Below are 26,015 nucleotides of genomic sequence, written 5' to 3' on the forward strand. Positions count from 1 at the left end.
AGACCCTAATCATCCTCTGGATGAAGAAATGTCCCCTCAAACCCTCTCTAAACCACCTACCAATTGCATTAAATCTATATCCCCTGGTTGTTGACCCCACTGCTAAGGGAAATAGGTCCATCCTATCCACTCTATCTAGGCCCCTCATAATTTTATACACCTCAATAAGGTCTCCCCTCAACCTCCTCTGTTCCAAACCCAGCCCATCCAATCTGTCCTCACAGCTAAAATTCTCCAGTCCAGGCAACATCCTCATAAATCTCCTCTGACCCTCTTTAGTGCACTCACATCCTTCCTGTAATGTGGTGCCCAGAACTGGCTTTGGCCGAATTAGTGTTTCATACAGTTCAAGCATAACCTCCTTGCTATTGTATTCTATGCCTCGGCTAATAAAGGCAAGTATTCCATATGCCCTCTCAACCACCTCATCTAACTTCAGGGATCTGTGGACATGCACTACAAGGTCCCTTTTTTCCTCCAGACTTCTCAGTGTCCTACCATTTAATGTGTATGCCCTTGCCTTGTTAGCCCTCCCAAAATGCTTTATCTCACACTAGCAGATGGTAGTCACTGCCGCCATGGTACATCAGTGATGGAGGGAGTGAATGTTTAAGGTTGTGGATGGGGTGCCAATCAAACGGGCTGCTTTGTTCTGGATGGTGTCGAGCTTCTTGAGTGTTGTTGGAGCTGCACTCATCCAGGCAAGTGGAGAGTATTCTTCACACTCCTGACTTGTGCCTTGTAGATGGTGGTAAGGCTTTGGGGAGTCAAGAGGTAACACTCACTGCACAATACCAGCCTCTGACCTGCTCTTATTGCCACAGTATTTATGTGGTTGGTCCAGTTAAGTTTCTGGTCAATTGTGACCCCCAGGATGTTGATGGTAGGGGATTTGGTTATGGTAATGCTGTTGAATATCAAGGGATGGTGGTTAGACCCTCACTTGTTGGAGATGGTCATTGTCTGGCACTTGTGTGGTGCGAATGTTACTTACCACTTATCAGCTCAAGCCTGAATGTTGTCCAGGTCTTGCTGCACGATAAAATGGACTGCTTCATTTTCTGAGTTGCGAATGGAACTGAACTTTGTGCAATCATCAGCGAACATCCCTAATATGTCCTTACTATACAGTACAAATGCACATGAGGCCCATACTAGAGAGGAGGTCACTCTGTGACCAGTCCTTTTATTAGCCAGCACTGAAGTGATGAAGGTGGGTAGAGCTTCCCCTTTCATACCTGAAGGTCCAGGTTAGGAGTGTCTCCCACAAGTTCATCACCTAGTGGTCAGTGTTCTCACGGTGTACAACTTATGTCAGTTTATACATGGATTACAATGACAGTTGAATACATGACATCACCTCCCCCCCCAAAGTCTTATTGGGATCACAGGTTCAGTCTCTCTGGTGGTTTACGCTCCCTTGTAGAGCGCCTGAGTTGGGGCTCCAGTTGTTGGGCGCTGGCCTGAGTGTCTGCTGTTTGCGGTGCCTCAGGCCTGTCCGGACTGCCCACAGTGACTGGGCTCTCCTCCACTTGGTTCCGGTGTTCGGTCACCTGTGGTGGAGTAAACTCTACGTCGTGTTCTTCCTCTGCTTCTTCTATGGAGTTGCTGAACCGCCTTTTAGTTTGATCCACGTGTTTGCGGCAGATTTGTCCATTGGTAAGTTTAACTACCAGAATCCTATTCCCCTCTTTGGCAATCACAGTGCCTGCAAGTCATTTGGGCCCTGCAGCGTAGTTGAGGACAAAGACCGGGTCATTGACATCAATACATCGCGCCCTCACATTCCCGTCATGGTAGTCACATTGGGCCCAAGTTTCCACACGATAAAAAACAGGCGCCCCTCCGAGCTGGGCGCCCATTTTTTGCGCCAAAAACGACGCCGGAAAAAAAACGCGCGATTCTGGAGTGCCCTGCAGCTCCATGTCTGCTTGGCGCGACGCCCAGGGGGCGGAGCCTACACTCGCACCGATTTTGTAAGTGGGAGGGGGCGGGTACCATTTAAATTAGTTTTTTTCCTGCCGGCAACACTGCGCGTGCGCATTGGAGCGTTCGCACACGCGCAGTGTGAAGGAAACATTGGCACTCGGCCATTTTTGTAGTTCTTTGTAGCTGTTTAATTTTTGAACATTTTTTAATAAAAGCACATTGCCATCAGCACATCAGCACTGAGGCTTCTTGCAGCAGTGAGAAGGCTGCAGGAAGCCTCAGAAAGTTGAGGCAGCCGTTTCCCTCCCCCCCCCCCCCCCCCGCGGGAACGAACGGCTTCCTCCTCCCCCCCCCCCGCGGGAACGAACGGCTTCCCCCCCCCCCCCCGCGGGAACGAACGGCTGCCTCTTTCCCCACCCCCCCGCAGCATTCTCCCTGCCTGAAGCACTTTCACACAGGTAGGAAGATGGTTTATTTAATCTTTTCTTTGCTTATAAATGTTTATTCAGGTTGGATTTATTTGTATAATATTTGTATAAGTATAAATAAGGATTTATTATAGAATTTAATGACTTCCCCCCCCCTCCCCCCCCCCCACCTCGTTCTGGACGCCTAATTTGTAACCTGCGCCTGATTTTTTAATGTGTAGAACAGGTTTTTTCAGTTCTACAAAAATCTTCACTTGCTCCATTCTAAGTTAGTTTGGAGTACGTTTTCACTGTGGAAACTTTCAAATCAGGCGTCAGTGGCCGGACACGCCCACTTTTGAAGAAAAAATTCTGTTCCAAAGTGGAACTGTTCTACCTGACTAGAACTGCAGAAAAAAAAATGTGGAGAATAGCGATTTCTAAGATAGTCCGTTCTCCACCAGTTGCTCCTAAAAATCAGGCGCAAATCATGTGGAAACTTGGGCCCATTGTAACTGATGCCTGCTCTCAACAATTTCTTTCATAGTAGGATGTATAAGGGATAACCTGGTTTTGAGCATCCTTTTCATTAGCAGCTCTGCGGGTGGAACCTGTGAGCGAGTGTAGTTGGGATCTATTGGCCAACAGGAGGCGTGATAAGCGGCTTTTGTAGGGAACCCCCTTGGATTCTGAGCATCCCCTGTTAGTTTATCTGCACTGCTCGTTCTGCCTGGCCGTTTAAGGTCGGCTTGAACGGTGCCGTTCTGACATGGTTGATATCATTTCCTGCCATGAAGTCCTGGAACTCAATGCTTGTAAAGCACAGGCCATTGTCGCTGATCAAGACGTCCAGTGGACCATGGGCGGCGAACATTGCTCGTAGACTTTCTACCGTGGCCGAGGATGTGCTTGAATTGAGAATGTCACACTCGATCCATTTGGAGTAGGCGTCTACTACAACCAAAAACATTTTTCCCACGAAAGGACCTGCGTAGTCCACATGGGTGCGTGATCATGGCTTGGTGGGCCAGGACCAGGGACTAAGGGAGGCTTCCCTGGGCGCATTGCCCAACTGGGCACACGTGTTGCACTTGCGAACACAAAGTTCCAGGTCTGCATCTATCCCTTGCCACCAAACGTGTGACCTAGCAATTGCCTTTATCATGACAATGCCCGGGTGCTCATTGTGGAGTTCTCGGATGAACGCCTCTCTGCCCATCTGGGGCATGACTACTCGGTTTCCCTATAGTAGGCAACCAGCCTGAATCGAGAGTTCATCCTTGCGCCTGTGAAATGGTTTCATTCCTCAGGGCATGCCCCGTACATGGCTGCCCAGTCCCCATTCAGGACACCTTTCTTGACTAAAGACAGTACTGGGTCTCTATTTGTCCAGACTTTGATCTGACGGGCTGTCACGGGTGAGCCTTCGCTTTCGTAAACTTCAACAGCCATGACCATCTCAGCAGCATGCTCGGTTGCCCCCTCGGTGGTGGCTAGTGGGAGCCTGCTGAGTGCATCGGCACAATTTTCAGTGCCCGGTCTGTGCTGAATTGTATAGTCATAGGCAGCTAACGTGAGTGCCCACCTCTGTATGCGGGCCGACGCATTTGCATTTATGGCCTTGTTGTCGGCTAAAAGGGACATTAGGGGTTTGTGATCTGTCTCCAGCTCAAATATCCTGCTAAACAGGTACTGGTGCATTTTTTTTAAACTGCATATACACATACAAGCGCTTCCTTTTCTACAATCCCGTAGCCCCTTTCTGCCTGGGACAGACTACTGGAGGCATAAGCTACCGGCTGTAACTGACCCTTGGCATTAACATGCTGCAACACACACCCGACCCCATAGGACGACGCATCGCACGTTAAAACAAGTTTCTTACATGGGTCATATAGCGTTAACAGATTGTTAGAGCACGCAATTTATTATGCTCCATCAAAAACCCTTTCCTGGCTGTCTCCCCAGACCCATTCGTGACGTTTGCATAGGAGCACGTGTAGCGGCTCTAACAGCGTGCTCAACTTGGGAAGAAAGTTCCCAAAATAGTTCAGGAGCCCCAGGAACGAACGCAGCTCCGTCGTGTTACGGGGTCTGGGTGCTCTCTGGATCGCTTCCGTTTTGGATGCAGTAGGTCTGATCCCGTCTGCTGCTACCCTCCTTCCCAGGAATTCTACCTCTGGAGCTAAGAAGACGCACTTCGCCTTTTTCAGTCGCAGACATACCCGGTCCAGTCCGTGCAGCACCTCCTCCAGGTTCTTCAGTATCGCAACCCATGATGAGGATGTCATCTTGAAAAATCACCGTCCTTGGAATCAACTTGAGGAGACTTTCCATGTTTCGTTGAAAGATCGCGGCGGCCGAACGAATCCTGAACGGACATCTGTTGTACTCAAACAACCCCTTGTGTGTCGTGATGGTGGTCAGCTTCTTCGACTCACTCGCCAGCTCCTGGGTCATGTAAGCTGAGGTCAGGTCCAACTTTGAAAAAAGTTTGCCACCGGATAGCGTCGCAAAGAGGTTCTCCGCTCTCGGTAGCGGGTACTGGTCTTGGAGTGACACCCGATTGATGGTGGCCTTCTAATCACCACATATCCTGACTGATCCATCCGCCTTGAGCACCGGCACAATCGGGCTCGCCCAGTCACTGAATTCGACTGGCGAGATGATGCCTTCCCTCAGTCAGCGGTCCAATTCACATTCTATCTTTTCCCGCATCACGTACGGCACCGCTCTGGCCTCGTGGTGTACTGGCCTGGCGTCCGGGTTTATGTGAATCACTACCTTGGTCCCTATGAAAGTGCCAATGCCGGGTTGAAATAGTGAGTCAAATTTGTCCAGGACCTGTGAGCATGATATTCGCTCCACAGAAATTGCATTGACATCGCCCCATTTCCAGTTCATGACAGCAAGCCAACTCCTCCCCAGCAGTGCAGGACCGTCCCCCGGGACAATCCAGAGTGGCAACCTGTTCTTCGAATCTTTTTGGGTCACGACTACCGTGGCGCTGCCTAGCACCGGAATGATCTCCTTTGTATATGTCCATAGCCGTGCTTCAATCGGCAACAATTTTGGCCTCCTTCCCTTGGACATCCACAACCTGTCGAACTGTTTGATACTCATCGGGGACTGGCTGGCCCCCATGTCTAGCTCCATTGATACTGGGATGCCATTGAGGTGCACTTTCATCATTATCGGTGGCGTCCTGGTGTATGAATTGTATATGTGCTCCATGTGAACTCGCTTAACTTCAGCTTCCAGCGATTTCCCCCAGTGTCCATTTGGCCTCGTAGGGCTTACATCGGGCCTGTCCTCCTTGTACATCAACCTGGCTGCAGGCTTCCTGCACATACGCGCCAAGTGACTGCTGACGTTGCAATTTCTGCAGATATATTGCTGATACCTGCAAGCTCTGGCTGTGTGTTTGCCTCCACACCTCCAACATGAGCCGTTGTTGGAAACAAAAGGTCCATTACCAGTCGATCATCTCTGACTGTCTCTGTAACTGTCTTTAAGCGCACCATTAACAGGTGTTGATGGCCCCATTACTGGCCGCATTGTCCCTTGCGATGGCATGAATCGCCGTTCAGCTAGCCATTGTCTCTGTTGAATTCCCCCTTTGGGTTCAACTACATGCTCGGGCATATCCGATTGCCCCTGTCTGCCTGGAGAACTGTGTACTGCTTTAACAATGTTGACTCCCTGTCCATTTGCTGCATTTAAACCAAGATTTTTGTCAAACATCATTCTGGTCTCTTCCTCTCCTGAGATAAATGTCTGGGCCATCAAAGCCGCCGTTTCCAGGGTCAAGTCTTTGGTCTCAATCAGTTTCCTGAAAACCCCAGCATGCCCGATGCCCTCAATAAAAAAGTCTCACGACATCTCCTCTCTGCATGCATCTGGGAACTTACATCGGCTCGCCAGTCACCGGAGGTCTGCCATGAAATCTGGAACGCTTTGCCGTTCCCGCCGCCGGTGCGTGTAAAACCGGTGTCTCGCCATGTGCATGCAGCTCACCGGTTTAAAGTGTTCCCCGATCAACTTACTGAGCTCTTCAAAAGTCTTGTCCACCGGCTTCTCTGGCGCTAGAGGGTCCTTCATCAGGGAGTACATCCTGGATCCACAAACCAGGAGATGAGCCCTGCGTTTGTCGGCCGAATCCTGTCCCAGCCATTCCTTAGTGACAAAACTTTGCTGTAGTCTCTCAATAAAATCATCCCAATCATCACCAACACAGTACCTCTCGTCTGTGCTGCTAGTGGCCATGCTTGCGTGGTTTAAATCTCAGTTTCTCGTCGCCAATATGTCCTTGCTGTACAGTACAAATGCACATGAGGCCCATATGAGAGAATGTCACTCTGTGACCAGTACTTTTATTAGCCAGCACTGAAGGTGGGTGGAGCTTCCCCTTTTATACCTGAAAGCCTTGGTTAGGAGTGTCTCCCACAAGTTCACCACCTAGTGGTCAGTGTTCTCACGGTGTACAACTTAGGTCAGTTTATACATGGGTTACAATGACAGTTGAATACATGACAATCCCCACTTCTGACCTTGTGATGGGGGGGGGAAGGTCATTGATGAAGCATCTGAAGATGGTTGGGCCTAGGACACTGCCCTGAGGAACTCCTACAGCAATGTCCTGGGGCTGGGATGATTGACCTCCAACCACGACAACCATCTTCCTTTGTGCCAGGTATGACTCTAGCCAGTGGAGAGTTTTCCCCCTTATTCCCATTGACTTCAATTTTATCAAGACTCCTTGATGCCATACTCGGTCAAATGTTGACTTGATGTCAAGGGCAGTCACTTTCACTTCACCTCTGGAATTCAGCTCTTTTGTCCATGTTTAAACCAAGGCTGTAATGAGGTCTGGAGCTGAGTGTTTCTGATGGAATCCAAACTGAGCATGAGCAGGTTATTGGTGAATAAGTGCAGTTTGATAGCACTGCTGATGACACCTTCCATCACTTTGAAGGTGATGATTGAGAGTAGACTGATGAGGCGGCAATTGGCCAGATTGGATTTGTCCTGCTTATTGTGGACAGCTTATAGCTGGGCAGTTTCCTACATTGTCGGGTAGATGCCAGTGTTTTAGCTGTACTCGAACAGCTTGGCTAGAGCCACGGCTAGTTCTGGAGCACAAGTCTTCAGCACAACAGCTGGGATGTTGTCGAGGCCCGTAGCCTTTGCTGCATCCAGTGCGCTCAGCCCCTTCTTGATATCACGTGGAGTGAATCAAATTGGCTGAAGACTGGCTTCTGTGATGGTGGGGACCTCAGGCGGAAACCGATGTGCATCATCCACTTGCCACTTATAGCTGAAGAAGGTTTCAAACATTTCAACCTTGTCTTTTGCATGAGTGCTGGGCTATGCAGTCATTGAGGATGGGGATATTCATGGATTCTCCTCCTCCCATTAGTTGTTTAATTGTCCACCATCATTCATGTGGCAGGGCTGCAGAGCTTTGATGTGATTCGTTGATTGTGGGATCGCTTAGCTCTGTTTATAGCATGCTGTTTCCGTTGCTTAGCATGCATATAGTCCTGTGTTGCAGCTTCCCCAGGTTGGTACCTCATTTTTAGGTACGCCAGGTGCTGCTCCGGGCATGCTCTTCTGCACTCCTCATTGAACCCATGGTTGGTCCCCTGGCTTGATGGTAATGGTAGAGTGAGGGATATGCTGGCCATGAGATTACAGATTGTGGTGGAATAGAATTCTGCTGCTGCTGATGGCCCACAGCGCTTCATGAATGCCCAGTTTTGAGCTGCTCGATCGGTTCTGAATCTATCCCATTTAGCATGGTGGTAGTGCCATACAGTACGATGGAGGGTGTCATCAGTGTGAAGACGGGACTTCATCTCCAGAATGACTGGGTGGTGATTACTGCTATCAATTCTGTCAAGGACAGATGCATATGCAACAGGTAGATTGGTGAGGGCCAGGTCAAGTAGGTTTTTTCTGCGTGTTAGTTCTCTTACCACCTGCTGCAGGCCCAGTCTGGCAGATATGTCCTTCAGGACTCGGCCAGTTCGGTCAGTAGTAGTACTACCGAGCCACTCTTGGTGATGAATATTCTGAGCCCTTACTACTCTCAGTGCTTCTTCCAGTTGTGTACAACATGGAGGAGTACTGATTCATCAGCTGAGGGAGGGTGTTAGGTGGTAATCAGCAGGAGTTTCCTTGCCCATGTTAACCTGAAGCCATGAGACTTCATGGGGTCTGGAGACAATATTGAGGACTCCCAGGACCACTTGCTCCCGACTGTATACCGCTGTGCCACAACCTCTACCCCCCTCCACCCCTCTCCCAGTGCCCCCCTCCCCTCTCCCTCCCCCCATGGCGCCCCCTCTCCTTCACACCCCCACCTCTTCTCCTCCCCACGGCACCTCTCTCCCACTTCTCTCCCCCCCCGCCCCACCCTGCGGCCCCCATCTAAATCTATCAGAATAACCCACTATTCCCTTCTCCCTCCTATCTTTGTCTAGCCTCCCTTGAAATGCATCTATATTATTCGCTTCAACCACTCCCTGTGCTAGCAAGTTCCACATTCTCACCACTCTTTGGGTAAAAAAATTTCTTCCGAATTCCCTATTTTATTTCGTGGTGTCTATCTTATATTGATGACCTCTAGTATTGCTCTTCTCCACAAGTGGAAACATTCTCTCTGTATCTACTCTATCAAAACCTTTTATAATTTTAAAGACATCTACTGGGTCGCACCTCAGCCCTCAGCCTTCTTTTTTCAAGAGAAAAGACCCAGTCTATATCGGTACACCCTCGTATTTCTGGTATCATCCGTATAAATCTTCTCTGCACTCACTCCAGTGCCTCTATATCCTTTTTATAATATGACGGCCAGAATTGTGCGCAGTACTCCAAGTGTGGGCTAACCAAGGTTCGATACACGTTTAGCATGAAAAAGGGGATTTCGTGTTGTGTTCAGTGGAACCATAGACGAATGAGGCGATCACAGACAGCCCAGCCGGAGAAGGGATATGCGAGTTGCTCCTCCTGCTCCTTTTCCTCCACCTCTTCCTCCCCCTCTTCCTCTCTCTGTAAGCAGCTTGTCCTCTTCTTTACTGCCTCTGCTCCATCTCCCTGTCATGCTGTAGGCCAAGGAGGACGGCGACTACATCACCCATGACAGGGAGCAAGTGGTCTGACCAGAACCCTGACCAAACACTTTTCTAATTTACACAGAGCCAATAGAAATGAATCAGCAACTAACATGAGAGTGGTTGATGATCCCTTCAATTGCTGGCTGGGGTCCTTGCCGGTGCTGTACTCATGTTCAGCTGTGGGAGCTTAAGACAGGATATTAGGTCCAGCGTTGAGGACAAAAATGGTAGCACTGGCTTTAAATCAGTGTTGCATGCTGATTGACATCACGCTGTGCCCACTCTACATACTTCCACCGTACACTTCTAACGTACGTGTTACTGCCATCATCAAAATGGTGTGCAGCATGGCCCGCACCAGAAGTGCACACATTCAGCGTAGAGGCTATTTTTGGCACAAAACTGTAGGCGCTACGGAGCTGAATTTCTAGCCCTTAACTAACCTCTTTGTGTTATGTATTTAACCCTTTGTAACCTTGTAACCTGCATCATACCTGTCCACCAGAGGGCCTATATGTTGCAGTCCCAAGGGATTCCAGCATCCCTTGGGAGGACAGTATTTAAGCAGGCCACCCACGAGGTACCTGCACTCTGGAACTACAATAAAGGAGCTAGAGTCACACTTGATCATTACACATAGCACTCCGCCTGACCATTTATTTTTATATAACAATTGGCGACAAAGGTAACGAAACGCACGAAAATGCAGAGAACAGTCGGCATACTGGAGAAGTTCTTGGAGGGGGACGATTGGGAGGCCTTCATGGAGAGACTCGACCAATACTTCATAGCCAATGAGCTGGATGGGGACGAGAACGCGACCAAACGAAGGGCGATCCTCCTAACTGTCTGCGGGGCCACTATCTATGGCCTCATGACGAATCTCCTGGCACCGGCTAAACCTACAGAGAAATCCTACGAAGAACTGTGTACGCTGGTCCGGGAGCATTTAAATCCTAAGGAAAGTGTTTTGATGGCGAGATATCAGTTCGACATGTGTCAACGATCGGAGGGCCAGGAAGTGGCGAGCTACGTCGCCGAACTAAGGCGCCTTGCAGGACATTGTCAGTTTGAGGGATTTCTAGAACAAATGCTCAGGGACATTTTTGTACTGGGCATCGGACATGAGACAATCCTTCGCAAACTGTTGGCCGTAGAAACTCCGAATCTAAGTAAAGCCATAACGATAGCCCAGGCATTTATGTCCACCAGCGACAACACCAAACAGATTTCACAGAACAAAAAAGTTTCGGCCAGTACTGTACATAAAGTAACGTCGGTTTTGAGCAGAAATATACAAGGCAGAAGGTACACGCTGGATGCTGTGGCATGATCTCAATTGACCCAGAGTCCGCCATCATCTGTTAATGCGAGGCAGTTAACACCCTGTTGGCGCTGTGGGGGTGATCATTGGCCCCATCAATGCCGTTTTAAGCACTATGCGTGCAATGATTGCAGAACAATGGGACACTTCCAACGAATATGCAGGCGAGCTGCAAACCCTGCAAACCACCACGTTGCAGAGGAAGATCGGTCCACAGTGGATCAAACGGAATTGGAAACTCGCACGGAAGAGGTGTTCGGTGTCATGTATTTAACCATCTTGCATGACATAGTCATGTAACTGTAACTCATGTACACTGTACCTGTACCATAGAAATGCACACCCTGACCACAGGGGGTGAACTTGCGGGAGACACTTCTCACCTGGGTTTTCAGGTATAAAAGGGGAGGTCCCACCCAGGGTCAGTCTCCTTGGTCCTGGCAATAAAGGTGAAGGTCACAGAGTGACTGTGTCTGATATATCCATGCCTCGTGTGAGTTTGTAGTAAGGTGCAGGGACATTACATACGGGGTACACACGTTCACGATGAAATGCCCACCAATAATGTTGAAAGTTGAACTGAACGGTATTCCAGTATCTATGAAGCTGGACATGGGGGCAAGCCAATCCATAATGAGTAAAACGGCCTTCGACAGGCTGTGGGGGAACAAGGCACACAGGTCCAAGCTCACCCCCATTCACTCGAAGCTAAGGACTTACACAAAGGAACTAATCCCGGTAATTGGCAGTGCTGAAATCAAAGTCTCCTTTGATGGAGCAGTACATGAACTCCCGCTATGGATTGTGCCAGGGGATGGCCCCACGTTATTTGGTAGAAGCTGGCTGGGGAAAATCCGCTGGAACTGGGACGACATCCAAGCGCTCTCGTCAGTCGACGGCACAGTATGCACCCAGGTGCTAAGCAATTCCCATTGTTATTCGAGCCAGGCACTGAAAGTTTCTTGGGGGTGAAAGCGCAGATCCATTTGGTTCCTGGTACTTGAACCATCCACCACAAGGCTTGGACGGCATCGTACATGATGCGTGAAAAAGTGAAAATCGAGCTAGACAGGCTGCAACGTGAAGGCATCATGCGCCGGTGGAATTCAACGACTGGGCCAGCCCGATTGTTCCGGTACTCAAGGAGGACGGTACAGTTAGAATTTGCGGTGACTATAAAGTAACAATTAACCGTTTTTTGCTGCAGGACCAGTATCCGCTACCCAAGGCAGATGACCTATTTGTCATGTATCTTACATTATTATATATAACTGTATCCTAACATGCTATACATGACTGTAATAAGATATGACCTGTAACCACCAGCATACCTTACCACCCGAGGTGCACTTGCAAGAGACAGGTGTATAAGGACAGGTCTCAGGCAAGTGCAGCATTCCAGAGCTGTGAAATAAAGGTGCAGGTCCAGAGTGACCTGACTTCACTACATGCCTCGTGTGAATCTGTACTGAGGGGACAGGACTTTACACTATTCGTGACCCTGGCTGGAGGGAAGACGTTCACCAAGTTGGACCTGACCTTAGCAGGAGCTGGAGGAGTCTTCGAAAGGCCTCACCTGCATCAACACACACAAAGGTCTATTTATTTACAACCGGTGCCCGTTCGGGATTCGGTCGGCTGCAGCGATCTTCCAGCGAAACAGGGAAAGCCTGCTAAAAGTCAGTTCCTTGTATAGTGGTCTTCCAGGATGACATATTGGTTACAGGTCAGGACACCATGGAGCACTTGAAGAATCTGGAGGAGGTCTTAGTTGGTTGGATCGCGTGGGGCTCAGGTTGAAACCTCAAAGTGTGTTTTCCTGGTGCCGGAGGTCGAGTTCTTGGGAAGAAGAATCGTAGCAGACGGCATCAGACTCACCGATGCCAAGACGGAGGCCATCAAGAACACACCGCGACCACAGAACGTGACGGAGCTGCGGTCATTTCTGGGACTCCTAAACTATTTTGGTAATTTCTTACCTGGGATAAGCACTCTGCTAGAACCCCTGCATGTGCTACTGCGCAAGGGAGACGACTGGGTGTGGGGGAATTCACAAAAGGCTGACTTTAAGGAAGCCAGAAATTTACTGTGTTCCAATAAACTGCTTGTCCTGTATAACCCATGTAAACGACTAGTGTTAGTTTGCGATGCGTTGTCATACGGGGTCGGGTGTGTGTTGCAATAGGCTAATGAATCGGGAACATTGCAACCTGTTGCGTATGCATCCAGGAGTTTGTCCAAGGCCAAAAGGGCCGACAGCATGGTTGAAAAAGAGGCTCTGGCGTGAGTTTACGGGGTAAAAATAACGATATTTGGTCTGAAGTTTGAGCTTGAAACAGACCACATATCGTTATTCTCGAAGAGCAAAGGGATCAATACCAATGCCTCTGCCCGCATCCAAAGATGGGTGCTCACGCTGTCGGCATACAACTATGTAATTCGCCACAGACCGGGCACAGAGAATTGCGCAGATGCTCTCAGTCGGCTACCATTGCCCACCACACGGGTGGAAATGGCACAGACAGCAGACTTGCTAATGGTCATGGAGGCATTTGAGAATGAGAAATCCCCTGTTACGGCCTGCCAGATCAGGACCTGGACCAGCCAGGATCCATTACTGTCCCTGGTAAAAAGCTCTGTCCTCCATGGGAGCTGGTCCAGTGTCTCAATGGAGATGCTTCCATTCCACAGACGCAAAAATGAGCTGTCCCTGCAGCTGGACTGTTTCTTGTGGGGCAATAGTGTGGTATTGCCCAAGAAAGGCAGAGACACATTTATTGGGGAACTACACAGCACCCACCCAGGTATCGTGATGATGAAAGCCATAGCCAGATCCCACGTGTGGTGGCGAGGCATCGACTCAGATTTAGAGTCTTGTGCAATGCTTGCTCTCAGTTGAGCAATGCACCCAGAGAGGCACTGCTAAGTCTATGGTCCTGGCCATCCAAACCGTGGTCGAGAATCCATGTAGACTATGCAGGCCTATTCCTAAGCAAAATGTTTTTGGTTGGCATGGATGCTTACTCAAAGTGGATTGAATGTGCAATAATGTCTGGAAGTATGTCCACGGCCACTATTGAAAGTCTAAGAGGCCGTGTTTGCCATGCACGGCCTGCCCTATGTACTCGTGCCGAATTCAAAGAGTTCATGACCTGCAACGGGATCAAACATGTCACATCTGCGCCGTTCAAGCCCGCATCCAACGGCCGGGCAGAACGGGCAGTCCAGACCATCAAGCAAAGCTTGAAAGGTTTGTCGGAAGGCTCCCTGCTGACCCGGTTATCCCGAGTACTGCTCAGCTACCGCACCAAACCCCACTCACTCACAGGGATTCCCCCAGCCGAGCTGCTCATGAAAAGGGCGCTTAAAACAAGGCTCTCTATGGTCCACCCTGATCTACATGATCACGTGGAGGACAAGCGGCATCAACAGAGTGTGTACCATGACCACGCAAACTTGTCACACGATATTGAGATCAATGATCCTGTATTTGTGCTCAATTATGGACATGGTCCCAAATGGCTCGCTGGCACGGTCACAGCCAAAGAGGGGAGTAGGGTGTTTCAGGTCAAACTGACCAATGGACAAACGCACAGAAAACACTTGGACCAAATTAAACTGCGGTTCAGCAACAGCTACACACAACCTGAAGAGGACAGCACCAACTTTGACCTTCCAACACACACACACACACACACACACACACACAAAGTGGCAAGTGACATCACAGTTGACTACGAAACAGAACTCATCATCCTCAGCAGCCCGGCAAGGCCGGCTGCCCAACAGCCCAATGAAGAACTGACCAACCCAACCACACCAACATTTGTAATGAGACGATCGACAAGGGAGCGCAAAGCCCCAGATCGTCTCACCTTGTAAATAAATGTATTGTTGACTTCATGGGGGAGTGATGTTATGTATTTAACCCCTTGTAACCTGCATCACACCTGTCCACCAGAGGGCCTACTTGTTGCAGTCCCAAAGGATCCCAGCATTCATTCTCCTTTTGAGCTTTACATTTAGAGTCTGATGGAATATACAACCTTTGCTGGACCTGACTGACCGCCAGCCTGTTTTTTTATATCTCTCGTTCACAACCCGAGGGTAAAGCATATTTCAGTCAACTGCTGCCACAGACCCAGACCCAAGGACCTCAGCCCAATAGGTGTAAAGTATTTAGTGATTATCAAGAGTAGTTTACAGTCCTTGGGGGAAAAATGAACGTACATTAGCATATGAACCAGCTTTCATCTGGGTGATTTTTTAAAGATCGTGTGTTGATATACTTTACTTTAAAAACCCAACATTTAAAAATAGCTCTTTTTTCCAAAATACATTCTGTAGAAAAATGGACAAAAAATAGAGATGTGACTGAAGGCTAGTTTCTTTATAACCTCAATGTGCAATTATTGCATTCAAGAACATGCAGCCAAACAGTGTCGAACATAATAGCTTTAAAAAAAAATAAAATAAGCTTTCAGTTGTTTCTTATTCCTTCCACTGCCTTCTTTTTATAGTCCACTGCCCAGCTTCTGTAGGTGCTAATTTACAGCATTCGGACGATGAAAAACCCTTCTTCATTCTAAAGCTTTCTAATCATTCAGCTTTTCCAGTTCTTCAGTCGAACCAAATGCTGTAACACCCTAAAGGCAAAGCATGCAGAAAATGGCTCCCAAAGCAAAGACTCTTCCCGAATGGCTGACTCATCCTCTCAGACGAACTGAAACCAGTCTGATAAATCCAACATGCACATACAATTACTAATATTGGCAATTGAAAGGCTAAAGCATACCGATGAATTTCTGTGAAATGGTTGCTTTATCATCAAGGTATGTGAACTAATACTTGCTTAATTATTTTCACTGCAATTTCTTTCCTAAATTATTTAACTAAGCATTTCCCCATATTTACATTTTCAATGATTCAAGCTCCATCTCTACAAATATCTATTGTATTTTAAGATCAGCGAAGTTGTTCACCTCAAGTTATTGCTAGACACAAAATGACACATTGTGCATCGCTAGCAAAAAGTAGGTCAACTGAAACATATAAATGATGACACGAACAGGCACAGCATCTTGGCTTACAGGAATACTAATAGCGAGTAATGTCATCTTCCTATTCTATCATAATCTTTATAATTACAAATAGCCAAAATGGTCAATGTCTCTCTTGCCAATAATGTTTATGAATAAAAACATTTATTAAACCACAAATGCTGAATTAATTTTTAATACCAAATATATGCCAAATGCATGTTTAAAAATAACTACCATTATACAGTAAACAAAATATCTTGTGAAGCAAATAGTAACAGGTAACAGAATATAGGACCAGTTTCTCTAAATTTAAAGTTACCATCCTGTGTTTTTTAAATAGTAATCAACACACTGCTGTTAGGTTTAATCACTGGAACATTTAAATGATTTTAATTTAAATTTAAATCAGTTTATTCCACCAAAGAGAGATATTGTCATTTTGAACATGTTATTGTCATTGTGACTCAGTTTGGCAATGATACTTCACCACATCATAATGTGTAAAATTTGGTTTAACTATACCTCCTTTGCAATCATTTTATGTAAACTGAAAATACCGCTGAGTTGTACAGAGCATGATAATGGTACATAAATAAAGTCTGAACATTTTTTTGCTATTTTGTGTAAATAATTATACCCATTGATCAAAATGGTAAACGTGATTGGCTGTAGAATAGGCTGGCAAATAGTTTTCACGATTATCACTAAGAAACACTTGGACTAAGTTTTCAGTGAGTGTTCTGAGCAGACAACAGAATTGAGATGTTCCTATTATTAACCAGACATTTAATATAACTGGTAATGCTACTGGGATTATAGAAGTGATGTGAAACATGAAATAACACCTTCAGTCTTTGGCCTTGGACACTTTAACATGCAGTTTTTCAATCATCACATATATAACCCTGTGAGATAGCAATTATTTACAACTGAAGTCCTTATTTACAGTCATTGTTATCTTCAAACATGTCACACATTATTTCAACCTTGCAATCGAATTTTTAAAAACATTATAAAATATTGTAGGATCAATTCCTTATGATGTAAACAATGCATGATAGATCAAAATTATTTAATTTTTATGCTCATATCAGAACTAGATTTTAAGAGTAAGAGAGAAATAGAACATTTCCTATTTTGGGAATCTGGTGCCCGCATCAAACACTTCCAGGCAGGCAAAGCATAGCTAAATGCAGAGTGAAGTCCTCCACTCTGTCCCAGCAATGGCATTTGTTTTCCATTTCCCAGTGAGATTGTCAATTGGTGACAATTAAGAGATAGGTTTGTACTATAGGACCATGCCCACTAGGAACTGGACTGAGACTGGCCAAACATCCTCTTGGCCAAAATGCTGAAATGAAAGCCATCACAAAATAAACATTCCAAACCACATTTATAAATCATTCAATCCAATATTGCGTAACAAAGTCAACTAATCACCCTTGTGCGTTCCCTTAGAGCCTGTCTTTTGTGTGCCTTTGTCTATCCTAGTATTCCTACGAAGTGCTACCCCAGTGGCTGTGGCATGGTTGGTGGAAGGCTGCTGACTTTCAGTGAGGGACACTGCAAATAGCCTTGCAGGATGACCACGAGCAGCTCGAGAAGGCCCAGCTGTAGACTGCACCACCTCAGAATGGGCAGCAGCAGTCTGGGCTGGCTTTCTGACAGGCAACAGCAAGGGCATTGGTAGAGTGGCAGTGGTGGAAGTACGAATGCTGTCATCCTAAGAGAGGTCAGCAGGTTTGTGCGCCACAAAGTCACTGGCACTCCACCGAGGCGGTGCCTCAGCAATCCTAGTAATCTGTCGGAGGACCAATTGCTGGAATGCTGTGACACTCTGCAAGCCCCTGGTAAATGCAACCATGATGGCAGAGTCTGAGTTTGCACGACAGCAAGCTGAGTCTGCATGGGAGCAGTCTGAGCTTGCGAGGCAGCAAGCTGAGGTTTCATTACAGAAGTCTGAGCTTCCACTGCAACACTCAGACATTGGGTCGTGCCGCTTGTGCTACAATGGAAGCTGAGACATCGCCCATCAGACCCTGCATCATGGTTGCGTCTACAAGTGCTCTAATGGAGTTGCCCATCACTTCCATCCTGGAAATCATGGGCTCCGAGCTCTGCGCGAATCTCTGTGCATTGTTGGAGCCAGACTCCTCCATGCTACTTGACAGTGACAATAGGGAGCTGGCATCTGCACTACCCTTTCCTCCTGCCTTGGCTGCAGGGAACTCACCACGTGCAGATCCCGCTTTATACTACCCTCCCAGCTGATCATGCTGGTGAATGCCCGCTATCCTGGCATCAGTCATGATGCCTTCATTCTGTACCAGAAATCTTCCAGCCACCACGACGAACCTGAGGGTGGCTGCTCTGCGACAAGGGCTATCTGCTATACATCTGGTTATAACGCCGCTCTGCTACCCCGTCACTTGTGGCCAGCACTCATATAAAGAGAGCCAGGTTGCCATGAGTAACATCATTAAACAGACCATCGGGGTTCTCAAGCAATGATTCCGCTGCCTTGGCCGCTTGGGAGGAGCTCTCCAGTACTCACCGGAGCGAGTACTGCTGCATCCTCCACAACTTGGCCACCATGAGGGTGCAGTCCTTGCCACCATGGGTTCAGAGACCACCTCAGGAGGAGGAGGAGAAGAACAAAGAGGAAGAGGAGGAGCAAGAGGAGGAGATGGAGAAAGGAAGGACACAGCCTGCACATCCACGTTCAAAACAGGCAGTCCGTGAACGCATCATCAGACTCTGGTTCCTCTGAATGAAATCCCAAATCCCCGTTGTTCAATTTTCCCACTTTACCATCCCTCTGTCATTGAAAAGGGCCAGTCTGTAGAATTTACAATGGAACTCTATCAACAATAAATTTATCCAAACCTTAGAGATAATTTTTCAAGCACTGATGTGCAGGATGGCTGACAATTTTTTAACAAGTAAAATTAAAGGCTTTTTCTTAATTTGGGGTCTGCGTCCATGTTTCTGGAAGCAACCCATGAGTACTGTTTTTGTATGTTTACACAGTAACGTGGAGTTAGTCATCGTGTGGGCCAGTTCTCAAAATGAAAACATTATGGGGGTGAAATTAGGCTACTTTGCACTTCCTGTAAGCAAGTGAGTTTGAACCTGGACAAGTAAAAAATAGTGCCTCCCGCTAAATTGGCCGGCGGTTTTGCGGTGGCATTAATACCTAGCGTCCCGCTCGGCTGCGCCCGGCAATGGTGATGTCATCGTTGTGCGCAGCGCCCCGTTACCGCCCTGGAAGAAAAATTGGCCTTGCCCCCTGTTTTACCGCCTGGCGCTGACAATGATAGCTTCAGCTGCCATGTTTCAGCTGGAAGTCGGCTGGAGGAGCGCTATTTAAAGGCGCCAGCATCGGGTAAAGTTTTAGTCGGCCAACAATGGTTGCTGCTTACTTCCACATAGGTAGACCAGGCGTTTTGACAGATTTTACTGATTTCCATTTGAAGGCATGTTTTGCATGTTAAAGATTTGTGACTTTCATTTGAGGGCAGATTTGAAAGTCCAGCATTTATATTACAGGTTGAACCTCCCTTATCCGGAACCCTCGGCACCTGGCCTGTTCTGGATAAGGGATTTTTCCGGACGAGGGGCGATCACGTTAAATTGGATGGTACAGGTACTGAGCAAGGGGATATCGAGGCTGGCTGGATTGGGGCTGGGACTGCAGCAGAGAGATCATGAGGGGGTGGGGGGGGGGGGGGGAAGTGCAGTGGATCGCGGTGTCAGGCCAGCGATTGCGGGAGTCAGCAGCGAGGAAGGACTTCAATTTGTTCATGTCAGAGTTCTGCGCATGCGCCACTCGGTGGCAGGGAATGGTTCTGGACGAGGGGTGGTTTTGGATAAGGGAGTTCTGGATAAGGGAGGTTCAACCTGTATTTCATGGGAGCTGTGTTGGCACTGGATCTTGCATCCAACGTCACCATCGGAGGCAACTTAGGCACAGAGAAAGACAGTAAAATGTGGCCAGAGGGAGGAAGGCCAACAGGAGGCATTATCCTCGCAGGGTATTCCGGCAGCAGTTCTTCTACATCGTGGTCACAGAGCCCTGTCACCTCCTGCAACCAGACCCCAAGCCTTAGATCAGGGTGTGGACGGTTCTCTCAGTGGCAGTCAAGATCACCATCGCCAATTTATACGCCAGCGGATCCTTCCAGTGTTCAACAGGAGACATCTCCAACATCTCCCAGTTTGCCGTCCATTACTGCATTCACAAGGTCACAGAAGGAGAAGGGAATATATTACCTTCCCCATGACCAGAGAGAAGCAGCTGGAGCATGCATGTGGCTTTGCCAGGATAGCGGGCTTCCCCATGGGGCAGGGTGCTATTGACGGCACCTACGTCGCTTTGCGGGCACCGCATCAAAATCCTGAGGTATTCCATAATCGCAAGGGCTATCACTCACTGAATGTGTAGTTGGTGTGTGGCCACACACACTCAATCCTCACCGTCAATGCCCGCTATCCTGGCAGCAGCTACAATGCATTCATCCTGCGCCAGACCGGTGTGCCAGCTCTCTTCCAGCCACCACATCAAGCTCGCGGCTGGCTGGTCGGAGACAAGGGCTGTCCACTCTCCACCTGGCTCATGAGCCCCCTCTGCAACCCCAACACTCCTGCCCAGCATTTATATAATGATAGCCATGCTGCCACCAGGAACATCATTGAGAAGACCATCGATGTGTACAAGCTGCCTTGACCCCTCGGAAGGAGTCCTCTAGTACTCGGTTGAGCGGATTTCCCTTTTCGTCATCAACTGCTGCATGCTGCCCAATTTGGCCATCATGAGGGCACAGCCATTGCCACCAGGCATAGCTCCACCACCTCAGGAGGAGGAGGACAAGGAGGAGCAGGAGGAGGACAAAGAGGAAGATGAGGAGGAGGAGAAGGAGGAGCAGCAACAGCAGTGATGGAGGAGGCAATCACTAAATCGGCATTCTGCAAGGACGATCTGTGACTGCCTCATCAGACTTCGGTTCCTTCACTTTCCGGTTGCTCTGCACGTCCCCATCAGCACATCAATTTCCCCTTCCATACCCCAGCCCCAAAACTATAATGAGAGACAGCACCAAATATGTAACACATTTCTCTTGTCTATGCATATATTGTAGTGATGCAAATGTTAAACCTCTAGGTTTACAGATCATAAAAATCTGTATAATTTTTATATGAAATGTTATATTAGTGTCAGTGGTTCGCTTCAACACTGCCATCATGAGATACAATCACATTACACAGTAGATATTTACAACAATCCTTTCATCTATTGGCCAAAAGCAGAATAAATGTCCAGAGCATTGGGGTGGATACTCTAGGTCATTTTCTCAACGGATGCAGTAGCAAACAGTAACAAAAATTAAATGTGGCAACAAACACAGATCCAGATTAGCATTAAAATAAATCAAAAGATATATGCATCCACATTATTCTTTTAGGCACTTGAATAGCCTTAATTATCAGCAATACCTTCAGTAAAGCATGCATCAGGCTCCATAGAGTCTTCTGGTGTTTCTTCTGGCTGCTCCCCCTCTCCAGGTGGACTCATGTCAACAGTGCTCCCTTCAGATGAGCTGCTTTCAGCCAGTTTCTGTCAAGGAAACCCAAATATACGCTATTTACCAGAATATGTAATTTAAGTACCTAACAGCCAAGCACTCTGAGCAGTGGATTTGATGTTGCCAAGATTTTATTTTACAATTATTATATTGAATATAAATTGAAATGACTTTGTAAAGCTTGTATTACCATGAAATTGCATGTGGATACATGCATAAAGCAAACTGATCTACACATCTATTATATTCAAAAGAATATTTACATCACTTCTAAAGAAAGCATGAAATATTTATGAAAAATATACATTTAATCCAACACTCCAGGTGTAATCTTCATTGACATGAAAATACACTTTACCATTCATTGTGTAAGGAATTCCGAGCTTCTGCAATTTCTGAACATCAGAAAGGAAGATCAGTACATTAGCTATAGGACAACTGTTACACATTTTTAAACTTTTGTTTGCTACTAAAATGGATGAACTAGGGCAGCAGCACTCATGGATCAAAGTGGTACACACACTTGCTCTGGAGTTTTATAGAAAGTGCATATTCCTGTTGATTCAATTTGCAGAGTCTGGCATTTTCATTCTAAAAGATTTTAATCACCTGGTAATTGAATTCTTTTGCAGGTTTTGTAATGACAAAAACAAATTGCCTTTGTCAACAGTGAACAAGCCTGAGGACCACTCTGAAATATGAGAATCAGTAGCTGGGCATTCCATTTGTGTACTGTGGGATACAAGATATTTTGCACAAATTCATCTATTACAGCATTCATGGCTGCCCTGACAAACCAACTGAAAAGAGATGATGTAAGCAGGCAAATACATGGAAGATTATTATTGAATAATATAAAATTAAAAATATGTTTCCTTAAAAATGCCATATGGTTGTCAATTCAAAACTAGTTAAAATAAGAACAATGTCATTCTTGTTTTACAAGTAAGGCGTTCCTCAAAATTACAATAAAGCCTAAATTAAGGACAGTGCCACTATTTTGATTTCTCAACTGAGCTGGATTAAGGGACTTTAAAGCTTTGTTAAATAAATTATGTCACTCCACTTAAAAGCAAGTTAGATAAGACAAATTTGATCCACATGTAAATTCCTCCCTCCATTTATTTCCGTGGCAAGAAACTTCTATTTGCAATAAGTAATTTCATTACAAACTTTTCCAACTTAGCCATGTACCCCAGTCATCCACAATAACTTTGTGCCTTCTTACTCTTCACTTTCTATCATTAGTACCTATTAATGGATCACAGTTTCATAACCAAAGCCTTAATAAGCATCAAAGCTGTAATGTTCCACAATACAATAGCAGAAAGCAATTTGAATGGGCTCAAGGCAGCATTTTAATTTGAGACTGAATTTATTTTAAATTATGCTCACCTAACTTACATGTTAACAAACTGATCAGTGAACTGTATCAGCTGTCAATCACAGTGACACGTGGGAGCAAAGGTCCATGCGCCAGGTGTCCGTCAAATACAGCAACATATTCCCAGACATCAATATGATTGACAATAGGTACTTTTAGTGATATTCTATTAAAGAAAATTGCATTTCATGTTTTAAGTATTCCACTGCACTCAAAAGCTGAAGTTAAAAACATGAACACACTCAAATTCAGTCACCTATTAAAATATATTCTGACACAAGGGAGATTCTCCACAATTACATTCTGATTGCACTTATTGTGACACACAGCAGGTGAAATTGGCAATTCTTACAAAGTGAGACTAAGATGTTTTATCATCTTTTAAAGATTGTGACATCAATAATATAACCGAGCCTACTCTCTAAACTGTCAATCACGACAATATTTGAATTTATAAAAATGTATGGTCCATGTCTTATATGTTAATCTATTTCAAAGCAAGTAGCTTAGATCAGTTTACCTCTTTGCCCAAAATGTTGGATCAATTAGCACAATAATTTTTGTTAAAAGCAAGTTTTTGTGGAAGCTTGAAATTATGTATGTTCAGAATAAGCAGATCAGAAGAAATTAGTTTTTTAACTGGTAGTGACACTGACCCCTGTACAATAATTCGACTGAAACAATGCTTTAGAAATACTAACTTTCCTTGACTTAGGTTGGGTGCACATTTTATTAGGGGCCCGAAATTGGTCGACATACGGCCGCATACCGTCTGCGCACTACCGACATACCGCCCAAAATCGCGAAATTCATCAAAAAACACCTACATACCGCCCGGCGGAAAATTCATCAGAGACATACCGCTGGGCGGTATGCATACTGTCCCGCCCATACAGACCGCCGACATACCACCCAAAATTGCAAAATTCATCACTTACCACCGGCACACCGCCGACCCTGCAGACCGCCCTGGAAAAGATGGTTTTATGTCGATCTTCAGTTGGCGGTATGCATCTTTAGCTGTAATAAAAATTGTGTCTCTCACCCCCCAGTCTCCCCCGCCCCCAACAATCTCTTCCACCCACACCGATCTCTTCCCCCCCCACCACAGTCTCTCCCACCCCCCCCCCACAGCGATTTCTTCCCCTTTCCACAGCGATCAACCTCCCACAGTGATCTCTTCTCCCCCCCCCATCGATCTCTTCTCTTCGCCCCCGCCCACGGCAATCCCCTCCCCCCAGCAATCTCCCCCCCTCCCGCAGAAATCCCCCACAGCGATCTCATCCCCCCAATAAGTACCCCACTATACTTCTCAAAAAAAAACTAAACCTCATTTAAAAGTACAAGTAAATAAAACCTGCAATCAAAATAAATAGGTGCTATTTTGTACAAGGGAATACTGTAGATACCTCCACAGTGATCTCAGGCCGCCCGACAGCACTCTCATGCCGGCAGTACCTGTGGACATTCGTCGGTGCCTCTTGGGGGCGGAGCTTCGCAGCAACATGCGCATGTGCACAACTTGGGAACCAAGAAAAGGACTCCCAAGTGAAATGGACTCACCCGCACCCGCTGGTCTCCGCTCGGCATATTGCCAAGAAAAATGTGATGAAAATCGCGCACACTCCGCCCCAGCAGTACCGAGCGGTATGAAACGACATACCGCCAACATACCACCGAGAAATGGGCGGACCATCGGTATCGACCAATTTCGGCCCCTAGGTCATAGAGACAGATGACAAAAACGCATTGAACCACAATGTCTTTAGATTACCAGCACTGCATGCATCATTCCATCAAGTACTACTAAATATCGGTAATCTGAAGCTCCATGTGCCAAAAACATTGTAGGTTTTTTTTCTGTCCCATCAAATCAGATGTTTCGGAAACTTTTGTTCACTTATGTTGCCTGCACCAAAAGTGCAAAATATGCAGTTTAAGTTGGCACTAGCCAAATTGCATTTTGGTATTCTATAAGTTTCTTTCACTAGAATTTTATCTTCAGTTTTGGCCCAATTAATCAACTTAGAAATTCTCTGCCAGCCTTGTGGTTGGTTTGGTTCAGCTGCCCATCTGTTTCCATGCAGAATAGCTAAAATAGTAAGATTTCTTGTGGCATAGCTTAAACCTTGCATATATATATATATATATGCCACACTATTTTTATTTATAATTATTTCTCATTTATATTTATAAATAAAAGTAGAAAAGCATCAAATATGCTATGGGCTGTATACAGTGGGTGAGCTGAAACAATACTTATTGTGTAGCATAGTTTATTAAAAATGCCAAGAAGCTAATGCTGAACTTAAAGTCATCTGATGTCTAAAGCGCAGGACCATCAGAGGAAAAAAGAAAAGAAAAAAAATATCAAATGTTATTTAGGTGGATAAAGAGAATTAATAAACTTTAGCAATAGTTTATTTTTTTACAGCAATGAGCAGTAATTACTTTTCATGTACAACAAATTGGTCTTACAATTCTCTTCTCAATGAAAACTGGTCTGCTTCTGGAATAGAGCTGTAATAACAACCAGATAAGTTAGGCTAGATAGGCGGCAGAAGGTAACGCACCTTATGTGAAATTTACGGTTAGTCATTAGCAAAGAAAATGAAGAACACTAAGGCTAGAAATGAATAGCACAAAATGCACCTTTAAAGTCGCTACATTCTTAATATGCTGAGATAAGTCGATTGCTCATATCAGTATGCTTGTTGCACACAGTTTAAACCAACTACAGGGACTTTAAGATGCTTCAAATTTATGTTTCTCCAATACACCGATTCTATACTATTTAGCTGGAGTTAATTTCCAATGAGGGTGAAAAGAATTTACAAGCTCTGTGTTTTATCAGAAAGTAGTAAAGACATTCTTACGAGGTGTACATATTGAATTATTTTTAAACATGATCTTTTTATGAAAATTAAAAGAATATACCACGAACAATACTAAGATTTATTATGTTGCACCATTTTGGTCATGATAACACGTTATTAGTGGTATTTCTGCACACAGTTAACAATTACTTTTAGTACTTAATTCTGTTTTTTGTATTTTGTTTTCCTAGATAAGCTTTATTGAACAGCTACCAAAAGCTACAATGTGCATTATATAAATACAGGTATTTTCAATTCTTTCACATACAGTACACATTGTGCAAGACTTCACATTATTATGAGACTTATGTTTATATACGAGAGATATTACATATATAGGTGCTATGCCTCTG

At 46.0% G+C, this 26,015-nt stretch overlaps 1 protein-coding gene across 11 annotated transcripts in view; it reads right to left on the reverse strand.

Moving 5' to 3' along the window:
- Positions 1-26,015, reverse strand: part of scn1laa (sodium channel, voltage-gated, type I-like, alpha) — a 229,341-nt gene that overhangs the window by 101,369 nt on the left and 101,957 nt on the right. For all 11 annotated transcript variants that reach the window (XM_070875524.1, XM_070875520.1, XM_070875525.1 and 8 more), the window contains one exon: positions 21,314-21,434. In XM_070875524.1, the coding sequence (XP_070731625.1) occupies positions 21,314-21,434 (121 nt within the window). The remainder of the gene's footprint in view (positions 1-21,313; positions 21,435-26,015) is intronic.

The sequence above is a fragment of the Pristiophorus japonicus genome, chromosome 3 (genome assembly GCF_044704955.1).
Source record: "Pristiophorus japonicus isolate sPriJap1 chromosome 3, sPriJap1.hap1, whole genome shotgun sequence".
Classification (NCBI taxonomy): Eukaryota; Metazoa; Chordata; class Chondrichthyes; family Pristiophoridae; genus Pristiophorus; species Pristiophorus japonicus.